Source organism: Myotis nattereri (assembly GCF_964212035.1).
Source record: "Myotis nattereri genome assembly, chromosome: 2".
Classification (NCBI taxonomy): Eukaryota; Metazoa; Chordata; class Mammalia; order Chiroptera; family Vespertilionidae; genus Myotis; species Myotis nattereri.
This window is the reverse complement of record NC_138076.1, coordinates 125,634,498-125,657,436: the sequence shown is the minus strand read 5'-3', so window position 1 is coordinate 125,657,436 and position 22,939 is coordinate 125,634,498. Positions and strand designations below refer to the sequence as shown.

General features: G+C 50.9%; 1 protein-coding gene and 1 long non-coding RNA gene across 2 annotated transcripts in view; one reads left to right on the top strand and one right to left on the bottom strand.

Moving 5' to 3' along the window:
* Window positions 1-687: 687 nt before the first annotated feature.
* On the bottom strand, window positions 688-22,406 carry CCND2 (cyclin D2). The gene is made up of 5 exons (XM_081083465.1): window positions 21,947-22,406; window positions 19,905-20,120; window positions 17,276-17,435; window positions 8,923-9,071; window positions 688-2,040 (listed from the first exon to the last, which is right to left on the bottom strand). Exons 1-5 carry the CDS (start codon window positions 22,139-22,141, stop codon window positions 1,891-1,893), a joined length of 870 nt encoding a protein of 289 aa, XP_080939591.1. The 5' UTR covers window positions 22,142-22,406; the 3' UTR covers window positions 688-1,890.
* The window catches only part of LOC308513418, a 67,199-nt gene continuing 64,949 nt past the window's right edge, over window positions 20,690-22,939 (top strand). Inside the window, exon 1 of the long non-coding RNA XR_013995538.1 lies at window positions 20,690-21,134. This is a non-coding gene — a long non-coding RNA (uncharacterized lncRNA). The remainder of the gene's footprint in view (window positions 21,135-22,939) is intronic.

Genomic DNA, 22,939 nt, shown 5'->3' with positions numbered 1-22,939 from the left:
CAAAAGGGAAAAAAAAACCAAAAACCCAACACCAACTGTGAATATGCTACCAGGAGAAAAACTATGGAAGGGATTTTCCAGTACAAAGAACTCATATAGCAACCATCTACTTCAGGTCTTGGAATTTAAGCAGTAAAATAATATATTATAAAAATGTTTATAAAATAGCAGCACACTGTGAAAAACATTACAGCTAGGTACTGTTAATGTGAATAAGGATGAATTAGCTTCTTAGCAGCGCAAAAAAAAAAAAGTAATAAAAAAAAACTGAACATAATAAAATGAAAATAAGAGACCCTTACGTTTTTCTCCATCTTCAACCCTCATACTATGAAACAAGGCAGAATCTGTGTATAAAATAATTCTTCAAAGGAGCCCTGTTCTGATTTTTCCTTTTTTGCTTAAAAAAAAAAAGGCAAATATTTTAACAAATAGCTTCATTACCTGTCAATTATAATTGTGCAAAAAAAAAAAAAAAAGTTATTGCTCCAACTTCTTGCTAACTGAATGTGTTTAAGATGTGGAGAGGAAAAATATTCAAGTACACTGAACAACTTTGCAACTAATTAACAAAACGTGTAAAGGGAACAAAATGCCACACTGCTGTGCAGCTGTCTTTGCACCAGCAATAATTTGTCTTTCCATGTCCAAAGGGGAAGTACATAGGTGGGAATTAAGATCCTTACATGCATCAAAATGATAACAGATCTTTGTTTTTAGACTTTTCTGAGGAATGTTGTGATGGGAATGTCAGCGGAGAGGGTTGTCTCTTCAGTCCTAGTAGGGACACCAGAACTATGTACCAGAGGATGTCAGACACCGGAAGCGAATAGTACCAGGTGGGAGGGGGAGGGGCACCGGAGAAGAAGGGAGGAGCCTATTCAGTATAATTTGCATAAACCATCCCATCTATCCCTCTGGAACAATTTTTCAAAGTGCTTTTCGAATGGAATGGTTTATAACAACGCTAAAGTGTGGACCAGACATGCCAATCAGCACCAAAAATTAGTTTTCTCCTAATAAGGAATGCCAGGGTCACATTACTCTCTTCAGACGTTAAAAGATTCCATTCCAGATCCCACCCTTGGTCTCCATCTGCCTCTGTTTCATGTGAGGTTTGGTAATGGCCCAGAGCTACACTGCCCCTTCAGACAAAATATGGTGGTATATGCAATGAACCATGTTTGGAAGAAGAAGCAAGATGTCAAAAAACATAAACCCAGGTCCCAATCACCTGTGTCCAGCTGGAAAGTAAAACATCTGTTTTAGGTAGCAGCTACTGTAGACAGCAAGAGTTCCTAACTAGAGATCCAGCAATGCTCCTGACTAGTCATAGGTGGTCAAGAACAAACGTGCTTCTCCATCCAAAATGGTTCAGTCACTTCGAGAGATTGTTTCATCCTCCCTCCCCACTGTGTCCAACCTTGTTTCCAATTCCTTCTCGAGTTCATGGCTTAGCAATCTAGTGCCACAAAATGTATACGCAGTTCCTTGAAATTATCCTAGTAGGGGTGTATACGTGCTAGTTTATAACATGAAAAAAAAAGTCTCCTCTAATTTCTTCCCATAATGCAGGCGTACATTTTCTCTAGCTACTCTGCAGTTACCTGTAAGCATTTTACTATGACTTTTAACATAAACAAGCAATAACTGTTCGCATACACAAGGGAGTCCCTTCTACTGTACTTCAAATAGGCACCAAATGCTTTTAATTATTCCGGCTTTATAGGACCTTTTTCTTTTTCTCTCGCTTCTAAAAGATCCTTCAATATGATCTAGGTGGGAGCAGAATTTTGTTTTTTTAATTTCACCCTAAAACATAACAAAACAACCAGAAAGAAGGAGAGAGCAGATCTGAACACATCTCTCCCTTGCGGCCCGACTGACATCTCACAGGTCAATATCACGCACGTCTGTAGGGGTGCTGGCTTGGTCCACCACTTCCTCCTCTTCCTTGGATCCATCCCCCTGCTCCTGAAACTGCTGCAGGTTGCTGATCAGCACCTCCTCAATCTGCTCCTGGCAGGCTTTGAGGCAATCCTAGGAGGAGAACGATCCAGACCAGAGAACTGTTAGCAACATTCACAGGGCATAGAGCGTTTGATAAAGAAAATGCACACACACACACACACACACACACACACACACACACAGTTCAAGCCGCCTATCATTCCATGCTAGTTTTCCAGCAGAAATAAATATGAAGTAAAGGAGATGTGTTTTTGAAGTGCCACGGAACCTCATTACTCCAAGTCCATGTTTTGCCGTCACCTGGGAGCGTGTTAGAAATGCAGAATCTCAGGTGATTCATGTGCACAGGAGAATCTGAGGTGCTCTGGCCTGGATGATGAGCCACGGATGGGCACGCAGTGTCGGGTAGTAATCTAAGGGCCATAAGACACTTTCTGCCGGGGGAAGTTGGAGGTGATGGAGAGCAGGGGCAGACAGGCTACAGGAGACAGGGGGTAAGAGAAGAATGGGCTGAGCTGCACCGGTTCTCACTACGCTGTGAAAGTGCTTAAATACAAAAATCCTGTTTTTCTGCTTATTTACCATTCCCTTAGCTCTCCGAAAAATACCATACAGAATGCTGACCAAATTCTGGACACTTCGTGCTGTCCAATGTGGGTAAAAGCAGAAATGTGCAGGCTGCTCTGATATTAGTGCATATTGGCAGGGAAAATTCCAAGTGTCTGCCCCAAGGCAGAAGCCTCTGTTAGCTGGCCGATGGGGAATGCAATGGCAAGCCACGGTGTCACTAGGGAGAGACTATGGCTCCTCCTAACAAGCAGGGTGTGAGCTGAACAACTTGCTCAGTGGGTATTCCAACCTCTGTCCTCTGCAAGGCTGCTTTTCTGCACCCTTTCCAGCAGCATGTACACACGGAAAATATGCTCACTTGAATGTGGGGCAGAGGGACAGACAGAAGCTCTGAACCATACATTTAAAAAGGAGTTCCTGTTAGGTGTCAGCAATGAGACCTCACTCAGCTGAGAATCCCCTTCCTGAGACAGAGCTGACTCCTGCACATTAATGCCCTGGGTTGGCATGTAGGGCCCTCCTTGGGCTTCCCAGGAGCATGTGAATCTCCTGTGAGCTGGTGGAGAGTGGAGAGGAGTGGTGGAGCCATTGCCTGCAACCAGTATGCCAACTGCTCAAAGCCCGCGTCCTGCCCGAGGAGCACCTAGCTCCCCAGGCTGCAGCGCAGGGCGTGGCCGTGCCGGGGCTCAGGCAGTGACCTGAGGAGAGGTGCCTGCCTCCAGTCCAGCAGGGCTGCTGTGCTAGGAGGTCACGCCGAGGGAAGGAAATAGAAGGGGAGGCCAGTTGAAGAGCCTGAAGGGGGAAGGCGGCCAGGCTGGGAAGAGTGGGATAAAGTATTTCCAAAGGGCAGAATTATACGACCACATACACAGGTAATTACAGAACCTGCGAATTTGGGGGTCCAAAGGACTTTTGGACATTAAACAGCAAAATGCTCTCATTTTATAGCTAGCCCCTAAACCCAGGCTTGACCCCCCAGTTACTGGTTGACAGCTAAGACTGGGCTTCAGAAGATAAGCCTCCAGTTTCAGAACTCCTTCCCCTATGCTCCTCGTTTTCTTCCCAGCTCCAAGTAGAGCCTTACAGGCCCGAGATTCTCCAAGCAAAGGAGATCTAGCCCGAGCGGCACCCCCAGTGGAAGGTAAAATGTAGCGCCCAAGAGCTCCGCTTCCGCCAGCCTCCGCAAGCACAGGCACTGTGGTTCGATGCCCCAAATTAAGCTGATCCAACGGGGAGCCATCATGCTCGTCAGCGTGGACAGGTGGCAGTCCGCAGCCGGAGGTCGGGAAAGCCTCCAACTCCCATGATGCCGGCCCCTCCTGGCGCACGCCCCCAGCCTCGGCGCCCTGGCAGCCTGTTTGAGACCTCCAGCTCCTCGCACGGGCCTCCACTTCCTCCTCTGGCTGGCTCCAGCCCCGCGCCCTGCACCCTCCTCTGCCTCCATGAATGGGCCCACGGAACTCCTCCCATTAGCCCTCAGAGTAACGGCGTCACTCCACTGTCGCCACACGCACTGCCCTCAACGGGGGACAAAGGGCTGAATGAGCCCCAGGCCCTCGCCAACTCAGGCAGAGGCAACTTAGGAAACTGCCTCATTCTTCCTCTCCTCACAGGCTGTTTGGCGTATTTCCCTGCATCCCAATGAGGCTCACAGCAAAAATAAGGCAAGAGAGGGAAGCCTCAACCTCCAATTCTATCCCCCACCTCCTACCCCAGCTTCCTTCCGGGCACCTCTTCACGTGGGTCTTGTGAGATGGGCCTTAGGGAAGGTGCTGGGGGGCCCAGGAGGACCAACACAATGCCAGGGACCCTGTGAATAAGCTGTCAAAACAAACTTCTTTCACCTCGCTGCTACCTTTTTAAATAGCTCACTGACCATCAGGGTCATGACATGCCAGGATGACCCTAAAGAAGGGACATCGCGGAACCTTCTCTAGGCGGTATTTTAGAATGTGATAGAGTTTTGATGCAACCTAAGGAGAAGAGGATTAATGTAATGGCCAGATCACCAGAGTCTATGTCTGTCCTGATACATATCTTCCAGTAACTTCACAACATCATCATGGCCTGCCGGTCTCAATTCTACTTTTTCATTAGCGAATCGGTGCAGTTGTGTCGCGTGAAAATGAAGCAACTCGCTCTAAGACAAGGTCAGGTAAGACTTTCTGAGGACCCTGGCATATAATTGATGTTGAGAAACAGAAAGCTTTTGAAAAGAGACCAGAGGTTTAGAAAAACACTTGAGACGCATGTGCCCAGCCTTTGTCCTCTGTTCCTTCCTTCCTCCTCCCCTCGTCTTCAGCATCACCCCGCAATGGCTCTGCCAGGGGCTCCGGAGAAAGAGCTGAGTAAAAGCTGGATCTTGTTCAAGAGGTTCTATAGACAAGTGAGCAGTGAGATCAACGCTGGCACAGGGCATGAGCAGGGTGCCCAGGGGACGGAAGAGGCACCCCGATCCCGTCTGGAGAAGCAGGGAAGGGCTCACAGGGAACCAGGACAGCCCTTCCCGCCTCTCCAACTTACCCTTGGCAACGGAACCCGGTACAGGTTCCCCCAAAAGCCAGCACTGCCTCCCTGGCTGGTGTCTGTTTTTAGCAACACTTATGAGGGGAAGGAAAAAGTACTTAAAATATACCACCCTCTGAGACTTTTATTCCCTGTAAAACTGTCAGGCTTCTCACTCAGCTTTCTGTTTGGAATGAAGCGTTCCGGTTTATTTTGGCAACCAGAGGGAGCAACAAAGACCAACTTTCTCAGAACCGCATGGGTCCCTCCTATCAAAGCTTTCTGCTGCCGGCCAGGGAGCCAGAGGAGCTTGTCCGGCTGTCTCCAACCAATCAAGGGGACCCCCTTTTCAGCAGTTTGATCCCTGACAATCCCTGCACAGTGAACATTGTAAGCTTCAAGAGACCACAAAGAACAAGGTGCACAGGGCAGCCTCAGCCTGCGGGGATGCGAGGGTAAGATGTTGGCTCCTCCCAATGCCCACTCAGTGCCGAGAGCCGGGGGGCACATGCAGTCCTGTGTGCCTGACTTCCCTGTGGGAGAGCTCACGAAAACCTTTGGGCATTTCGGTGTGGCCCAAGGACACTGTATGCATGTGCATGTGTACATGTATGTTTTATGTGACAAGATGTGGGTAACATAAAATTGACCATCTTAATCATGTTTAAGTATGTTTAATGTACTTAAGCAGTGGCTTTAAGTACATTCAGTTTGTTGTGCTGCCATCACCACTCCCCATCTCTAGAACTTTTTCATCAGCCCACACTGAAACACCATAACCAACTAAATAGTTACTCCCCATTCCCTCCACTCCCTAGGCCCTGGTACCCTCTAGTCCAGTGGTTCTCAACCTTCTGGCCCTTTAAATACAGTTCCTCATGTTGTGACCCAACCATAGAATTATTTTCGTTGCTACTTCATAACTGTAATGCTGCTACTGTTATGAATCGTAATGTAAATATCTGATATGCAGGATGGTCTTAGGCGACCCCTGTGAAAGGGTCGTTCGACCGCCAAAGGGGTCGCGACCCACAGGTTGAGAACCGCTGCTCTAGTCCACTTTCTGTCTCTATGAACTTGACTATTCTAGGTATCTCATAGAAGTAGAATTGTAAAATATTTGTCTTTTTGTGTCTGGTTTATTTCACTTAGCATGTTTTCAAGGCTCATCCATGTTGTAGCATGTGTCAGAAGGTCATTTATCTTTAGGGCTGAATAATATTCCACTGCGTATACATACCACAGTTTATTTCTCCATTCCAATGACATTTTCAGTCATCAGGGTTACTCTGCTGGGAGGCCTGCATTTGACGTGAGGCCTGGTGAGCACCTTCATCTGACTTGATTTCCTATTGCATTTATAGCTCCTAGCACAGGATTTATCATTCATTTGTGACCTGCATTTGCGAGGGTTTACCTACCTTCCTCTTGATTCTCCACACCGCTGCTAGGTTCCTTGAAGGAAGGAACCTCATCTTTTATTTTCCATGCATGACCCACACCCCCAACTTCTACCTCGGTGCCTTGGGTCTATTCCTTGCCCATAATGCAAGGGTCTGGGACAAATGGGCCTTCAGTAAACACTTCCACAAGTGACGAAGAGTAAGTGTTTGGATGAAATACACCGCTTCTCAACCCAAGAAATGGTAAACAGAGCTCAGGAAGCAAAACTCACCTCCCTCCAAGAGCCGGTGCATTCTAAATTCTAGTCCTTATATTTTCCTTCACTCTGTGTGTCAGCTCTTCAGAGAACGCAGGCTGACGGGTGGGAGGAGTCTTAGCACTTGGAAGTTAGGCACACAGACAGCCTGGCCCGATGGTGCTCAAGCCTTTCCACTAAGACCTTTCCTAGCAAGAGTGTGAGCAAGCCCTCCGGGGACTAGGGGTAAGCTTGAAACTTACTGAAGTCTCACACTGTCACCTGAAAGTGGTATAATTTTAGATTCTGCTAAGGTTCTGCTTGGTTTTTAATATTAAAATGTTAACCCCAGGCCTTGTGAGAAGGAGGCATGTCCACACTTCTCGGGTTCAATAGCTGGGATTTATGGAACTCCGAGGGAGTTTGTATCCATTTAACCCAGTCTGACAGCTGACTTGAATGGACTGACTACCTCGTATCTGAACGGGCAAGCATTTTCTCCAGCATGAAAGGAGACTGGTTTGCAGTTTTGAAAAGCAAAGCAGCCTGAGAGCCTTGGTGGTACCCCCGAAATGACCTCTGGCAGTCCATTTGAAACCAGTAAGGGGTGATAAAGAGAGAGATGGGAGAAAGTTGGAGACCCACCAGTGGGGCAATCAGCCAACTGGAGCTGGCCTGTAAGTACCTGAGCGATGTTACAATGCCCGGGGGTCAAACTCTTGTCACCGACATTTTTGTTTCTGGGGGTCAAAGGAAGGGCTTGTCTTAAGCTGGTTGGGAGTACTTGTTGAAAGGCAGCCTTAATAGGAGGCATTACTCAGAAAAGGGAGGAAGTGAGTCATTTCTATAAATGCTAAGTCCTGTCTCTAGAGGATTCAAAAAGCATTCCTCACCTGGAGCTGCCCTGGAGGGGTCGTTGCCATCTATATTTTGGAAACCATGTTTCAAAAGCCTATGCTTTGGAGCCAGCATTTTAAAAGCGTGTCTAAGAACTGTTTCAGAGGAGGCCGGGGCTGGTTCTATCGCACCATCAACACCTCCCTGCATCATTTCCTGGAGATGGTCATGAGCGGCAAGGCAAAAGATAGGTGGGTGGGTGAGGAAGCCAGCAAGCGGCAGGTTTAACCTTCTGCTGAGGGTCCCCGGTGAAGGCACAGGCCACAGGCCTGTCAACCACTTCATCCCTTAACTCAATATATTCCCACGGCACGACATTCAATATATTCCCCCGAACACCCAGAGGGGCCATCATAAAGTCCCCGGCATTCCTGAGCCTCTCCATGGTGACTCACAAGGGCCCAAGAGCTAACACCCACCCCAGTTGCCTTTAAACCAAAGGTCTATTTCAAACAAAAAGATCCCAGGGCAGCAGCAAGGGTGGAGAGCAAAGTTCCCAGGCCATGTCAGAGCTCCCAGGTTCTAATCCCAGCCCTGCCATTGCCCTCCCCCGAGGGGTGGCTACCCCCACCCCCTCTGTGCCTTCCTGATCTCTCAGAACCCCCTGGCTCAGACCTGCTAAGGACTGCAATCTTCTACCAGCTGACTAGGAGGCTCACTTAACCCTGGTCTGTCTCAAAACCTTCTTGTAAGGAGCTTCAAATTCTGACAACCAGAATACAGCCCCTGGGCCTTCCACGGGGCGCAGCATGGAAAAATCCACGTCTAATAATAGTTCCTTCGGTTGGTGTGGCCCTTTCTTCTCCTCAAAGTGCCTTATAATCTATTACCACATTGAACAAAAGGGAAGTGAGAGGCAGGGGAGGTGGAGGGGGTTGCCAAGGCTGACACCCTCTCACGGTGGGAACCTCTTGCAACGGCCACTCCCTCCAGGACAGCAGGTCCGTGCTCTGGTTCTCCCTTCTCTGTGCCTTCCAGCCCAGGCAGGAGCAGACACCAAAGCTCGACCCAAGGGGGAGGAGGCAGGCTGACATGTATACACATGGGAAGGAAGCGAGTTCACATCCACTGGGAAGCCCATGCCATAAAGCCAAAGTAGTACCCAGCCTGCCCTGCCCCTTGCACCGGCCTGATAAGTGCTTTTCTCTGTTTCCAGGCTTTGGAAACCTTCAGGGGAGGCCTTCCCTGCTGGATGTTGTACGTCCTTGGTTGTTGATCTCAGAAAACAGAAACCAACAGCCACAAGAGTACCTGACACATCATCATCGAACCAGCTGTCTCTTTCCCTGAGCCCAGAAAGGAGGGGTCTGGTCTTAACCGAGAAGGTGGCTGCCACCTACCACATCGGTGTTGGTGATCTTGGCCAGCATCTCCACCAGGGCATCAGCGGTGAGCGAGCTCACTTCCTCATCCTGCTGCAGCCCGCAGACGGCGGCTCCCACACTTCCAGTCGCAATCATCGATGGTGGGTACATGGCGAACTTAAAGTCTGTGAAACAAGGCAGAAGGTCAGGGCACAGGCAGGAAGAGGTCCAGGAGCTCCCCAGCCTGAAGATACTCAGAAACAGACCCCGACAACCCTACAGACTCAACCTGTAAGGTTGGGTGGGGGGTGTAGGGGGAAGACATGGGTTGCACTTCAACTTGAACCTTCAAAAACAGTTCAACCTTGTGTTTCCCTTTCTTCCTCTACAATGCACAATTACAACCGTCCACGGAAGCACTTTTTAAAATATATATATATATATATATATATATATATATTTTTTTTTTTTATTGATTTTTTACAGAGAGGAAGGGAGAGAGATAGCGAGCCAGAAACATCGATGAGAGAGAAACATCAATCAGCTGCCTCCTGCACACCCCCCACCGGGATGTGCCCGCAACCAAGGCACGTGCCCTTGACCGGAATTGAACGTGGGACCCTAGAGTCCGCAGACTGACGCTCTATCCACTGAGCCAAACCAGCCAGGGTCACAGAAGCACTTTTATCAGTGACCCCACTGTCCAGCGCCAAGTCAGTGGTGTTCCTAGAAACACTGCTGCTCACTGAACCATGCTCAGACCGCCCTCCCAGCTCGGCCAACCCCATGGACACAGCAGGCCTGGCCATCTGACGGTCTGTCTGGCTTTCTTTCCTTAGCCCTCTCACTATTTCCACCTCTTGAGGGACATCTATTATGATGATCTGCCCAAAGCCTGCTGTCCACTAGCTCCTCCAGAGCCATCTCCACCCCCATGGACACTAACAAAGCCAACCTCCCTGCCTCCTGCTCTGCTGTAGGTCTCGTCCCCAGGGGGTCACAGGAGGGCTTCTCTGCCCAATAACCTCATTAGCTTCCCCCTGTGGCATTCATAATGCAGAGGAGTAAGCCAGCCCGTGGCCCTGGGCCCACGAAAGCCTGGGTGGGAGCATCTGGCAGGGAAGGGCAGGAAGATATCCTTGGGCTCTCCTTCCTCTATTCAGTTCTCAGACCAAGAAGCACACCTCACACATGCCTATCTTTGTTGTCCCTCTGCGTGCAAAACCAACTCCTATTTGTAGCAAATGAACTTCTAGAAGCCAGGAGGTACATATAGGTGGTCCTGCGTGCAGCAGGCACTAGTTACCCAGGACTCTATCTCTCTCTTATTTTGTTAGGAAAACACACTGAGGGAAGTCCCGGGGACACTGTCCCCTCTCCCCAGAACTGGGGAGCATCGTGTGCATGAACACAGCTGCCTCTCAACAGGTCAGCGTAGCACAGGCTGGGCCTAGCACCCCCATGGTGAGGAGCTGCTGGTAACCAGGCTGGCCACTGCTCCATGCCACCCTCTTTGGCAGCAGACCAGCGTCCTCTAGAGCCAGGAGCAGCTGCCCAGCTCGCCTGCTTAGTCAGACAGGAGGTGGCGTTAGCACTAAGAAGCCTGGTCCAGGCGATGGGATCTTGAACAAGTCACTTCCTCCCTTAATGGAATCCCATTAAGATCAGCGTTTTTCTAACCTCCAGTTGCAGTTCATTAATGGGTCATGAAATTCATCAGTGGGGCATGACCAGCATTTTTAGTTGTTTAATGGAACAGAAGAGGAGAGAAAGTATCAGAAGCAGTGCATGTAGTAAGAGTAAATACCATTTTGAGAAACTTTTGTATCAGTTTGATGTCTTTATGTGTCTCCAGAGTTGTGTTATATAGCCTATTTCTTCCTTCAAGGTTTAGGTCAAAAAGTTTAAAGACCTCAGGCTAGCTAATCTCCCAGATACCCTCCAGCTCTAATTTGCTTTTACTCAAATCTGAAATAAGAGACTCGCCCTGGGTGGGTGGCTCAGTTGGTTGGAGCGTCATCCCATACACCGAAAGGTTGTGGGTTCGATTCTCGGTCAGAGCACATACCTAGGTTGTGGTTCAGTCACCTTACGTGTGGGAGGTGACTGATGCTTCTTTCACAATGTTTCTCTCTCTAGAAATCAATTAAAAACATAGCCTCAGGTGAAGGCTAAAACAAACAAAAACCAAACTCCCTCGGGAAAAACTCCCTAGAACAATTCCCTAGGAAAAAAGCAAGGAAGAGACAGCAGAATATAGCACGGCTTCCATCAGCCAGCGGTCACAGGCATCTCATCCTGCATGGCATCAGGTGCGGCCCCAGCACCACCTCAGGGACACCCCCTCTGCTGGTAGGGGAACAGCAGTGAGAAAAACACCAGGATGACAGAATGAAACATCTGAAGGGTCATGACCTTGCACTAGCTCTAGTCAGCCAGCCAACCCTCCCCCTCCACCCCAATCCATGGGACATTCTACCCAACCCATTTAGCCATTCCTAAAAACCTTAAAACTTTGGCTATGTGATCGGATTGAGAAATGCCCATGATATCACTTGGGGGCGGGGAAAGGACAGAAAAACATGCATAGGTACTAATTTTACAACCTTTCATCAATATGTAAATACATATACACACACACATAGGTATGAACTAGGAGCGTACATAGAAAATGTATACAAATTTTACTACCATTTGGTTGGGGAAATACATTTTTGTAAATTTTCTTTTAGTATTATTTTACTTTAGCAAATAAAACCAAGTAAAAATCTCTCAGAAATCTCTAAGTCTCTTGGTAAAAAATTCCAAGAAGCTGTATCTGGGTGCAGAAGGCACATTCAGGGTAAGGTTCTCTTTCCACCCTCGCTGCCCACGGAAAGGTGAGATGTTTGTGACTTCGGAGACTCCTCCTTCTCCTGAAGTATAATGAGAAGCAATGAACTGGCCAGTGACCCGTTCTGATGGATGTGAAACAGTCAGATGGTACAGCCTGGAGCGTTCCCAATGACTGGTGCACACATGGGTAACTTCTAAAGAAACTTCTCAAAGAAAGAGGTACTTAAGTGGATAGAAGCCTTGGAGACACTGAGGAGGACTCTCCAAGGAGATGGGTAGGATTTGGACAGTAGGGCCAAGAAGCTCCAAGAACTGGAAGGCGGAATGCATGGAGGCTGATGTCCTACCACCTATAGCTCTGTGAAAATGGGCAAGTTACCTGACCTCTCTGAGCCTATTTTCTCACCTGCAAATAAGGATAACTATACCCACCTCATAGGGTCGTTCTGAGGATGAACTAAAATAATCCATGCAAAAGCACAGTGCCTGGCTCACGGTAAGGAATCTGTCAGCTGCCACCACCACCATCACTGTCATCACCACCACTGTTCTTACTACTGGAAACTCGTGTGGGATTGTGATGGGCAGTTCTGACAGCTGGAATCTGCTCAGCAGGTGAGGAGAAAGGTACCCAGCATCCCTGGTCCGCAGGCAGATGCTGAGTGAGAGCAGGCCAAGCATGCCGAGGGTGGGAGGAAAGAGGCTCTGTGCGACCCGGAGACTCTTTCCCTGTAGGTTGTGGGTGTGTCCCAGAAATGAGCTCATCAAGTCCCCAAAGCCTCCCGATGGTTTGTCAGGAGCTGGAGAAACTGAGGCCCCACAGCAGAACCGAAAGAGGTCACAAGCACACAAGGAAGACATGAGGTGGCAACTCTCCTCCTAGGCCCTCGGGAACGCCGTATTCACTCAGGGTGGTTCACCCAGAGCGAAGGAGCTAGAAGCCTCTGGCACAGCCTCCCCTTTCCTGGTGAGGTGGTGGGGGCCAGGGGCAGACCTGAGGGGAACCCGGGTGCCCACAGGCAGCTCCGCTGCTGTCTGCTTGCTCATCCATGTGGTCGGGATAGTGAAGAATTAATAACAGTGTACAATTCATCTACTGAAACATTTCCTTTACCGGTGAATCAATGAAGTCTTGAGAGGTTAAGTGACTTGTCTGATGTCTAACGCTAGGCCTGGGGTTAAGATCAAGACTTTTGGACTCTGGACCCAGTGCTCTCTCTATATAACTTACCAGAAGGTGACTAGTCCTCAAGATCACCTCCGACATCCCACTAAGGAATACAGGGTCCTCCTTCTAGCAGAGGTGGAAGGAAAGCCCAGAAGAAAGAGCCCTGGCCCAAGGACCAAAGGGATGGGTACCAGTCCCAGCCATGGCCCGGGCGTGCTGTGTGACCTGCACAAGCCAGCCAAGGACAGCACTGGACCTCCTCGGCCTGCTGGGATCCTTCGTCTGAGCAAGGGCAGTGAGAGGTGCTCGTGTTTGTCAGGTTGGTATTTGTACTTCTTGGTCAGATTACACTGAAGAAAGAGTTATGAGCTAAACAGGTTTATAGGCACTGATTCCATGGCCTTGTGGGTAATTTTAGTGCAGACGGTTTGGGCTCTGGTGACCAAGGCCTTGAAGTACAAGAGAAACTGCTTTACTCTTGCTCGCCACTAGGGGGCAAGAGACCTTTGAACTGTGGCAATTGAGAAACAGAAATAACCCAACCAGGCCTTTTCCTCTCTCCCCCCCTCCTCCAACCTGCATTCAGGTGGGAGTTTAAAAGGCCAATGAATGACGTTGGTAGATACACCTCACCTGCCACGCCCAGAAGAGGTTCAGCACACCCTGTCCTGGTGTGGCAGGACTGCCATTAAAGCTAAGGCCAACTTCACGCCTAAGGCATCGGTGGAGGAACAGGGGAGGAAGGCTGGAGAACGGTGAGCAGCCTGCCCCTCCTTCCTCTGACAGCCAGATGGGAAGTGAGATGCCACTCTGCCTGTCCCCACAGCGCACTTACAGAACTGAGACTCTGGTTCTTCCCGGTTCAACTGGCCGCTTCCCCTCAGCCTCATGACCTTTCAGCTGTGGAGGCAGCTAGAGACTCACAGCTGGAAAGGTGGTTTCAATTCTTCCTTCTGGGCAACCATGAAGGTAAACCTCCCCTTTCTGGGTCAGAGGCCAAGCCATTGGTCCTCTCCGGGCCTCCACTGCCCCTGGTGACGCAAAGCCATGAGACACCCTCTTGGAAGAGCCAGCAGGGCTGGCGGGCACAGGGCTCTCACCATCACTTGGGCTCAGGCCTTGGGGCCCTCCTGTGCGTGGCACCGATAGCCAAGTAGAGCATCTTGAGGTGGGGCTCCCAGGCTCGGGGATGTGGGGCGCCATGGAGAGGGAGGTTAAGCACCTCCTCCCCCACCGCCACCCCCACTTCAAACTCAATGCCACTGTCTTGTAGGGTCTACTGGAATCTTCCGCTAAGCATGGTTTCAGGTGTCAAGAATCTCCCAACACAGGAGTGCAAGCCCGAGTCATCTGAAATGGGCTCCTCTCCTTGTTGGCAGGCCTGGGGGGCTCTGAGGCATGGGTCTGCCTCCCTAGGGTCAGAGCTCTAGGAAAGGGACTACCTGGAGTGAGTAATTATGACTTTGGCCTCATCCTCACCCCAGTGCCTCCACTGAGCAGGTCGGCTGGGAGAGGAATGCCAGGCAGTTCGAGGCAATCTCTTCCAGAAGCCACCGGGGCTGAGCAGGGAAGGGAGGAGGGCACCTCTCCGTCCTGCCACCATCTTACCCTTCAGGCCTGAACAGGAAGGCTGACTCTCCGCTCCCCTTCTTGCGGCCCCTCGGTGCTCTCCGCTCTCTCTTCCCCTTTCACACACACATACGCTCTCCAGACTGCACACCCTGCCAGCTCTTTCACAACCAGCTTTCCCCATGAACGCGCTGGCTACCAGCTCCTCCGGACCCCCGCGGGCCTCCAGGCCTTGGCCGCAGGTGTTTCTTCAGCTCCACGACCGAAGACCCAGGATTGGGGGGAGGGAATGAGATGTGACGTGTAAGCGAAAGGCTGGAGGGGTTCCTACCGAAAGCCTGGGGGGCCACCTACCTGTGGTTCTCCGCTCCCCTGGGCCTGCTACTTACCAGACAGTCCTAGGCACTCACCCATCTGTCGGTCTGGCCCCAGAATGTGGAATCTCATCTAATTAGAGGGTGTTTTTCTACAAGAAAGGCAGCCCTTTGCTTTTATTCTGTCTGTGCCACCGCGTAAACCTGCACACAGTGGGTTCCTGTAGGGCTCAGTCCTGCATACCACTCCAGGGCAGATCAGGGAAGGAGACAGGAACATCCTTTCTCACCCAGGACACTTCTGAGAACCTCCCTCTGCTCTGACCGTCCACAATGGAGGCTTAGTCCTCAGCACGTGGTTTTTCATTGGTGAGAGGTGTTCTTTCTCCTCTCTGTCCCCAGATCCTGCCCAAAACCAGCTCAAAGTTCCCAAAGGCAGTCTTCAGAACTTCCTCTGCCTCCCCTCAGACCTCTGTCCTCAGTCCCTGAATCCCAGGCTCCCTACTCTGGCCCCAGAGTTGGCAGCCACCCCGAGGATCTGGGTAAGAAGGCCAGGAGTGGGGGATGGAATCCCCAATTTTAGAGAATGGGCCTTTGCAGAATCTGGGGATCTGCCCATGCCTGGGTTATTCCACTCGCCAGCCCTGCCCTAACCAGCAATCAGAGAGGAGAAATGAGCGGAGAGACCCCAAAAGGTCTGTCAGTCAAGAGACAAGGTCAAAGCAGAACCCTGGCTATCAACAGCTGGGCAACGGGGGAGCTAAGGGTCGCAGTCAGCTATCCTAGGGCCATAGAAAAAAGGACTGCTCCCCTCTCCCCCGCCCCCCACACACAGTGAATCCTGACAGGGGAGCGGAAAGAAACAGCCAGGCCTGGGAGACAAAGTGACAAGTCAATGAGGCCTGACCTCTAGGGCCCAGGCCAGACAGCAGAGGGAGGAAGCAAAAGAATGGCTACTGTCTGAAAGCAGCAAGAACCCAGGGGGCTCTGAAGAATGGCCCCCACGGCTGCAGGAAGGGCGGCTAACTCTCCCACAAAGGGGCACAGGGCACTCACACACCAGGAGGCCTGGTCTGGACCTGGAAGGGAAGGACCATAGGAAACCAGTGAAAGGAACCCTGAGCCCTGGAATCAAATGTGGGTGGCATGGGCACGGGGGTCCCACCGGGACTGGACGCAGGCAGCTAGAGAAGCAACGACACCCATCTCAGCTGGAGCAGTGAACACTGGAGACGGTGACATTTTCAGGGCCGTGGCACGTTGTCCTACACATTCCTTGGTTTACAAATCACTTCCCTGCATATCCTCTTTCTGATTTTCACTTTTCTAACCACCCTGAAAAGGTTGTAGAATCATGTATCCATAGGCGCGTTTTGCACATGAAGAAGCCGAGGTTCAGAGAGGTTAAGCAGCCTGTCCAAGGCCTCCTCAGTGATAAGTGGCAAAGCCTGACCTTTTGACTGTGAACGTGAAGCATATACACTATTGCATATTATCAGATCATCTGTACCCACTTACTAATAACATGTAATAAGATTTTCAAAAGTTAACCCCCTGGAGTCCCACCTCTACAATTCATACTGCTCTTGGCAAACTTGAGCTAAACTCCCCTCCCGGCAAAACATCTTTACCTAACATTTCTGAATGTGAAAATACAAATTCGGGAAACCTTTCCCCTGCACGATGAAAGCTCCAGGCTCTCTCTTGCCCACGGCCACTACAGGGAAGAAAATGGTAGAGGCTGGCCTAGGTTCCGTTTAACGAGACAGTATCAAACCACCCTGCCTTTAGTTGATTAGGAACATGCAAAGCAAATGGGGCAAGCACTACGTAGCCATTGTGGGACTAACATAATGGGTGGAAAGATTTGAACAAGGCCAGTGGAGGCTGCTGTATTAAGTCTGCAACTGAAGTCAAAACAGCAGCACATGGAGGACATGGGAACCCAGCGCAGGAAGTGAGTCCTTGCTGAAGGCCAACCAGGTTCACTCCCCCACCCGGCAAGGGAAGAGCAAGGAGGCAACCAGTGCCCTCCAGTAAGAAGAATTCCTTTGGCCTCCTCACCACTTATCAGTGCGGGCAGCGCATTTATCTCGGCAGTGTTCCTTTCACCTGTATTTGCTCCCACCCCCAAATTTCCTCTTGGGCTTATCTCCAAGCCATCCTTTTCCTCAAAAGATTAAAGATTTAAGCACAACCAGAGAATAGTATATGTCGTCTTCAAAGAGCACTTTAGACATCATAAAGAATATTTTAACAGGCACTATTTTTTTTCCTTACCACACCTGTCCTCATAAACCATTTATGAGTTCAGTAGGGAAAGAGAATATGGCAGCTCACAAAAAGGAGAGACAGCCCAGGAATGAAACCTTGGACTCTAGATTACTTGAGCCCCCCCCCCCCCCACCCCCGCAAACCCCAAACCCAGTCTGCCTCCCCTTGACCACTCCCCAAAGGGCTAACAGGGCTCTTCAGTACCCCACCACCCCCAGCCTGCTCCTACCGGTGGCACACAGAGCAATGAAGGTCTGGGCATGCTTGCGGATCAGAGGCAGCTTCTCATTGTCCTGGGGCAGCCTGCGCAGGATGGGCTCGATGAAGTCATGAGGAGTGACCGCGGCCAGGTTCCACTTCAACTTCCCCAGCACCACCAGCTCCCACTCCTGGTGGAGAAGGGAGGAGAGTATAAACCCACAGGCGACCTGGTGTTGCTGGGGCTGGGGGTTGGGGTCCAGACAGTTTTAATGATGCTCATTAGGACGCCGCTAGATTGTAAGGCTTCCCATTTGTCAAAGTGCTCCTCAAGCTTTGAAGTTGCTGAAGGCTCTTCTTATGCTTCAAATGTCAGGCTCCACTGAAAATAATGAGAGCCCAGGTAGTGGCTGCCAAGATTCTACTTTCTTCTATTTCTTTTCCCCTCCAGCTCCCCACCCCCACCCCACCGACTTCCATGCAATGCTATTGCCTGCCCACCCAGAACGCTGAACCTACAGTAAGAGGCTGCCAAGGTCATTGTGGCCCTTTGGTAGTAATTTATTGTATATGTCTCCATCACTGAAGTCTTTTTAATCCTCACGGAAAAATGATGCACTCAGATAAAGCTCAAAATAAGGTTCCTTGGCCCAAATCCTTGGCAACCAATTAGCTTGCTTGTAGTTGGTGCCAAAAATTGCCATTTTTCTCTGTGCTAAAACTTTCCCCTCAACACATAATGCAGAAATCTTGGGGCAATGATACACAGCCAGAGGACCCTTTCATAGGCCTTTGCCATCAAAACTGAAGGACCAGGATGGTCATTAGCAACACCATTGTGCACCTGGGGGGTGATTCAGGGTCAGGTGAAGGTGCTTGTCCAGGGTCACAGAATCTTAGTGCAAATGCTGAAGGGGGACAATACAACCTTGTCTCTTTTAGGCCTTTTGCCAGCAGCCCACCTAGCAAAAAACCTTGCTTTTCTCCCTTATTGAGATACTTCTGGTGAATTGCGTTCAAAGGGAAACAAGCCAAAAAGAACACTTTAAAAATGTGTAGTTAAAGGGCAAATGGGCCTATCAATTGATCATCTTCAGGAGCACCCAGCCTGTCGTGTACCCTGCTCTCCCCGTCCTTGAGAATGCTGAGCGGACTCCCTTCCATCTGCCAGGCAGCAACCCGAGCCAGCCCGGCTTCCGCAGCGCTGACTGCCCGTGGGCCTGGGCTCACTCCCTTCCCGGACGCAGCTTTCTCAGATGTAAAGTGCAAGGTCTCCTTAAGACCCCAGCCTCTGGGATCAAGAGATGAGGAATGGAAAAGGCATACTTGTTTGGAGCAATATCAATTAGCCTGGCTGGTCCTGGAAAAATTGGGGTGTCCTAAAGAACACCTCAGTCTACCATCATGTTGAAACAAATGAACCATATGGAAGATGAGTGTTCCTGGCCCGCCTTGAGAAAAACAAACTGGTTGCCAATTCGAACAACTTTTTTTCTTTACAAACTGTGAAGGTATTGGGGTAGAACAAAATCCCTGATAAGACTACTAAACAACCCGTGTCTTCTGAGATGTCTTGAAATTCCAGCCCTTCCTTCTCACAGGGGAATGTGAGTATAAATCTCCCCTCTTGTACCATTATTAAAGGAAGCAGATCTCCCAGAAGAAAGCACCTTTCTGGGCCTCTCGGACCAACCCAGAAGCAGCTGAAATCTGGCAGCGGTTCAAAGGTGAAGTCATTCAGGCCCCTCTACATTCTCGGCAATTCCTCCCCCACCCTTGCACATGTCTGCCACTAGATGGCAGCACAGCTCCAGAAAGGAAGGCCTCTCACAAAGAGCTCAGTCCTAGCAGCCAGTCAGCTCTGTGGACTTTGTGCAGGCCTTGCCAGTAAGGGAAAGGGCGGTAGGAGGGGGCCCTTTTTCTAAACAGTGAAGAGAAAGATGTGCGGACAGACACTGAAGGTGGACGGCTCTACCGTTCCACTGCTGCAACATGGACGTCTTAAGTGTGAAGCTGCAGGGAAAAAGAGTTAGATTAGGTGGGAAAAGGGTTTGCTGGTAGAAAACCAGTGAAGACAGAACCCATGTGGTTGTAGAGGTCACAGCCCCACTGGAGGCAGGAGCTCACGTCTGAGATTCCTCCAATGGGGGCCACATTTTGACTTTGCTCAAAAGTCAGTGAACTCATGTTTATTGAACAGCTACTATGTGCAGGTATCTTGAGACTTTATAGCTACAGAGGCACTACCTTTGAACTTCAAGTTTTTAGGGGACACACCACCACACATTCCAATCATGCAGACACATTCCTATCATGTGCGCAGCCAGACTATTTTCTCAGAATTCGGTGATTGAATTTTATTGAAATATTATCATGGTGTTCCCTACACACACACACACACACACACACACACACACACACACACACGCAAATGAATCTCACCAATACCAATCTCCATGAAAACCTTATCTGTGGATGTAGCCTCAGTAGTTCATGGGAAGACACAAAAAAAATCTTATTAAAAGAAATATCTCCTGTGAGTGTGCACATTCCAGTGGTGGGTAATTCTGCATCCTAAGAATTTATTTGGAGACCAGGAGAGTGCTAGGAGAGAGCTGCGAGTGGGGCACGAAGGGAGGGAGAAAGGGGACAGTCGTTACCAGCAGTTCCTGGGGCTTGATGGAGTTGTCGGTATAAATGCACAACTTTTCTGCCGTCAGCGGGATGGTCTCTTTGAGCTTGGAGGCCAGGAACATGCAAACAGCACCCAGGAGCTGAAGGTGGGTCTTAGGAGTTGGAACCCCAGCCAAGAAGCGGTCCAGGTAATTCATGGCCAGAGGGAAGACCTCCTCCTCACACTTCTGCTCCTCACAGACCTACAATGCGGAGAAGAGTTGGAGGGAGGGGGGAGAAAATATCAGGAAAAGAGAAAGAAAAAAAAAGAAGAAAAAGCATAATTTATAGAAATTACAAAAAATCTTTAATTTTTTGTGGATGGGGGAGGGGAGTAGAATGTGATAAGAATAAAAATGAGGAAACTGGGGTAAATCTAAATAGCCCATCCGTGCTGGGGGATTCTCCAGAAACCTTAAAAAAAAACAAAACAAAACCAAAAAATTGGTGAAACTAAAGATCCAAAACGGGGGGGTGGGGGGTGGGGGGAGGCAAAGAAATTCGCAGCGGCCGCCGCAGCTTCACGCCGCTCCCTTTGGCTGTTCACTTCTTCCCTCACTAACTCACTCACTCTCTTTTTTGGATTTCGTCATCTTTTCAAAAAATCAATAAAAATATTCTGGAGGCTCCGGGGGTCTTCTTCTTGGTCTCATCCGGACCCCCAGACTCTACTCTATCATTCCCGACAATTGGAAAAATTGTCCCGGGGGGTCCCCGCGGTCCAGGCGCCGCTATTGGGGGGGTGGGTGGGGAGAGGTGGGGAAGGGAGGGGGAGGGCAGCGAGGAGGAAGAGCGCCGCAGCCTAGGCGGCAGGAGTCGGAGCAAGGGGGGGACGGTTTCAAAAAATAATTAAAAATCGAGGAAATATCCTAGAAAAGCCCTTTTGGCGTGAAAACCCCAAAGAGGATCCAGGCTTCCCAAAACGGAGGTTTCGGGTGCCGGAAAGGTCCGTTTCTCGATCCCTGGGGCTTTGGATCCCGAGGGGAAACTTGGAGGGGTGAGAGCCGCGGCGGGAGTGTCCGGCTGCGGCCCACAAGGGCAGAAACTGGGGGACGTGGTGAGGAGCTGGGGGAACGAGAGGCCCCGGGAGCCGCCGGAGAGGCAGGGGGACTCCGATCTCCTCTTTAGGGGTGCCCCCATATCCCCCCTGCACACACCTCCTCCCCCCTTCCCACCCCACCCAAATCTCCGCACCGAGGAAACTGGAAAACCAAACTGTAAGTAACCGCTGTGAAATGGGGGCTGGGGGAGAGGGCACTAGGAGCCGTGGTGCGGCCGCGATAACGGGGTGCGAGGGGGAGCGGGCGACGTTTTCCAGCCTTTCCAACCCGAGTTTTGCAAAGCAACATGGCGAAACCACGGCAGGTCCAGAGCTGTGCATACGTGGGCACACGGCTTGCTCTCGGCAAAGATTTGGAGCAAGGGTAAAGAAATGGTTCTTTTGGTCTCCCCTAAAACACACGTTTCTTCAATGTGACTTCCGGGGCTCCTAAATTCCCCGTCCCTCTCCTCCCTCCTCCCTCCTCCTCCCCCTCCCCCCCGTGAGTGCCAACGCGGAGTCGCGACCACATGCGGGGACCCGGGGCTAGGGCGAATTGGCTCTAGCCTCGGGGGGGGGGGGGTTGCTTTTTTTAAACTTCTAGGTCCCGATTTCATCGTCCTTCTTAACAGCACCGAAAGCAGCCAGGGCTTCGCAAAGGGCAGGTCAGAATGGGGGTGGGAAGCAGCAGCCACATGCGTGCACACGCGCGCGGATGCTCCCCCACCCCCACTCCAAGACAGCCTCGTTTCTCCCAGATTTTCCTCTTTCCTCCCCTCCCCTCCCCCAGTTAATCTTGCATCTTGCAAGGAACTGAAATAAAGCCACGCGTCTCGCCAAAGGGCGCGGGGTAATCTCGAACACAGGAGCGGGCAGGCGGGAGCGGGGGGAGGGGGGGCGCTATCCGCTCCCAGTTTTAGGGCCCCTACTTGGTGTGGGGGGGGGGGGGATACGGGTGGGGACAGACGGAACGTCCGTCCGCAGACCTACCTCCAGCATCCAGGTGGCCACCATCCTGCGCATGAAGGGCTGGATGTCCTTCTGCACGCACTTGAAGTAGGAGCACTGGGGAAGGTAGCGCTCCTCGATGGTGAGCAAGTTCTGCAAAACGCGCTCATCGTGGAGCAGGTTGCCGTCGGGCACGGCCCTGCGCACCCGGTCCATCTCGCAGCACAGCAGCTCCATGGCCAGCTGGGTGCCCACTCGGTCCCCTGCTTTCTCCGGACCGGAAAAGTTTTTTGAAGAGGGGGAGGGGAAAGGGTTCCCCTGACCTCCTTGCTTTGGCTAAGTGGGGTTTTCGGGGGAATGGGAAAGGCAGAGAGGGAAGCCGAGGGAGAAGAGAGGAAACGGATGGGTGGTGGAGAGGAGAGCCGCGGGGTCGGCCGACTCTGCCTCTCCTCCCCTCCAAATTGTCTCGCTCTCCCCAGCTCGCTCTCCTCTTCTGCTGTGCGAGGCAGTGACGCAAACTGGCTGGGCAGTTCTCCTCCCTCTCGCCGCGCTCCCCTCTCTGGTTCCTCCTCCCCGTCCCTCCCCTCCCGTCCCTCCCTCCTCCTTTCAATCTCTCCCTCCCTCGCTCCTTTCCCCTCTTGTTATTAAGGAGAACAGCAGCTGGCCCGACCTAACTTCAAACGCGGTCCCCCGCCCCGCCCCACCCCCCACCCCCAGCTCTCGGAGGCGCTCTCCCTCCATCCAGCCCCGCATGCCAGGGGCCCCGGATAGGGGAACCCACAAAAAGCCCCGATTCTTATTTATTCCATTTAATTTCGCACACTCTGTAGCTGTATCATAGCAAAATACGACCCTCCAACTTTGGCTGCTTCAAAACGCATCCCATCACTGCTGCCCACGCACTGAAGATTCGGGAGGAGGGGCAGAGCCCTTGAAGAAGGGGCGAACTCGGACAATTTAGAAATAGATCCCTTAAGTAAAAAATAAAAGAGGGCGATTTCAGAAAATTGCTACCTCGCATAACCAGAGATACAG

Bases quoted from the DNA above. Each gene is read 5' to 3' on its own strand.
- CCND2 (XM_081083465.1), bottom strand. From the start codon at position 22,141: ATGGAGCTGCTGTGCTGCGAGATGGACCGGGTGCGCAGGGCCGTGCCC. The intron at 17,436-19,904 runs GTAACGACTGTC...CTTCTCCACCAG, and splicing joins TCAAGCCCCAGGAACTGCTG to GAGTGGGAGCTGGTGGTGCT. The intron at 2,041-8,922 runs GTAGGTGGCAGC...TTCTCCTCCTAG, and splicing joins AGATCACCAACACCGATGTG to GATTGCCTCAAAGCCTGCCA.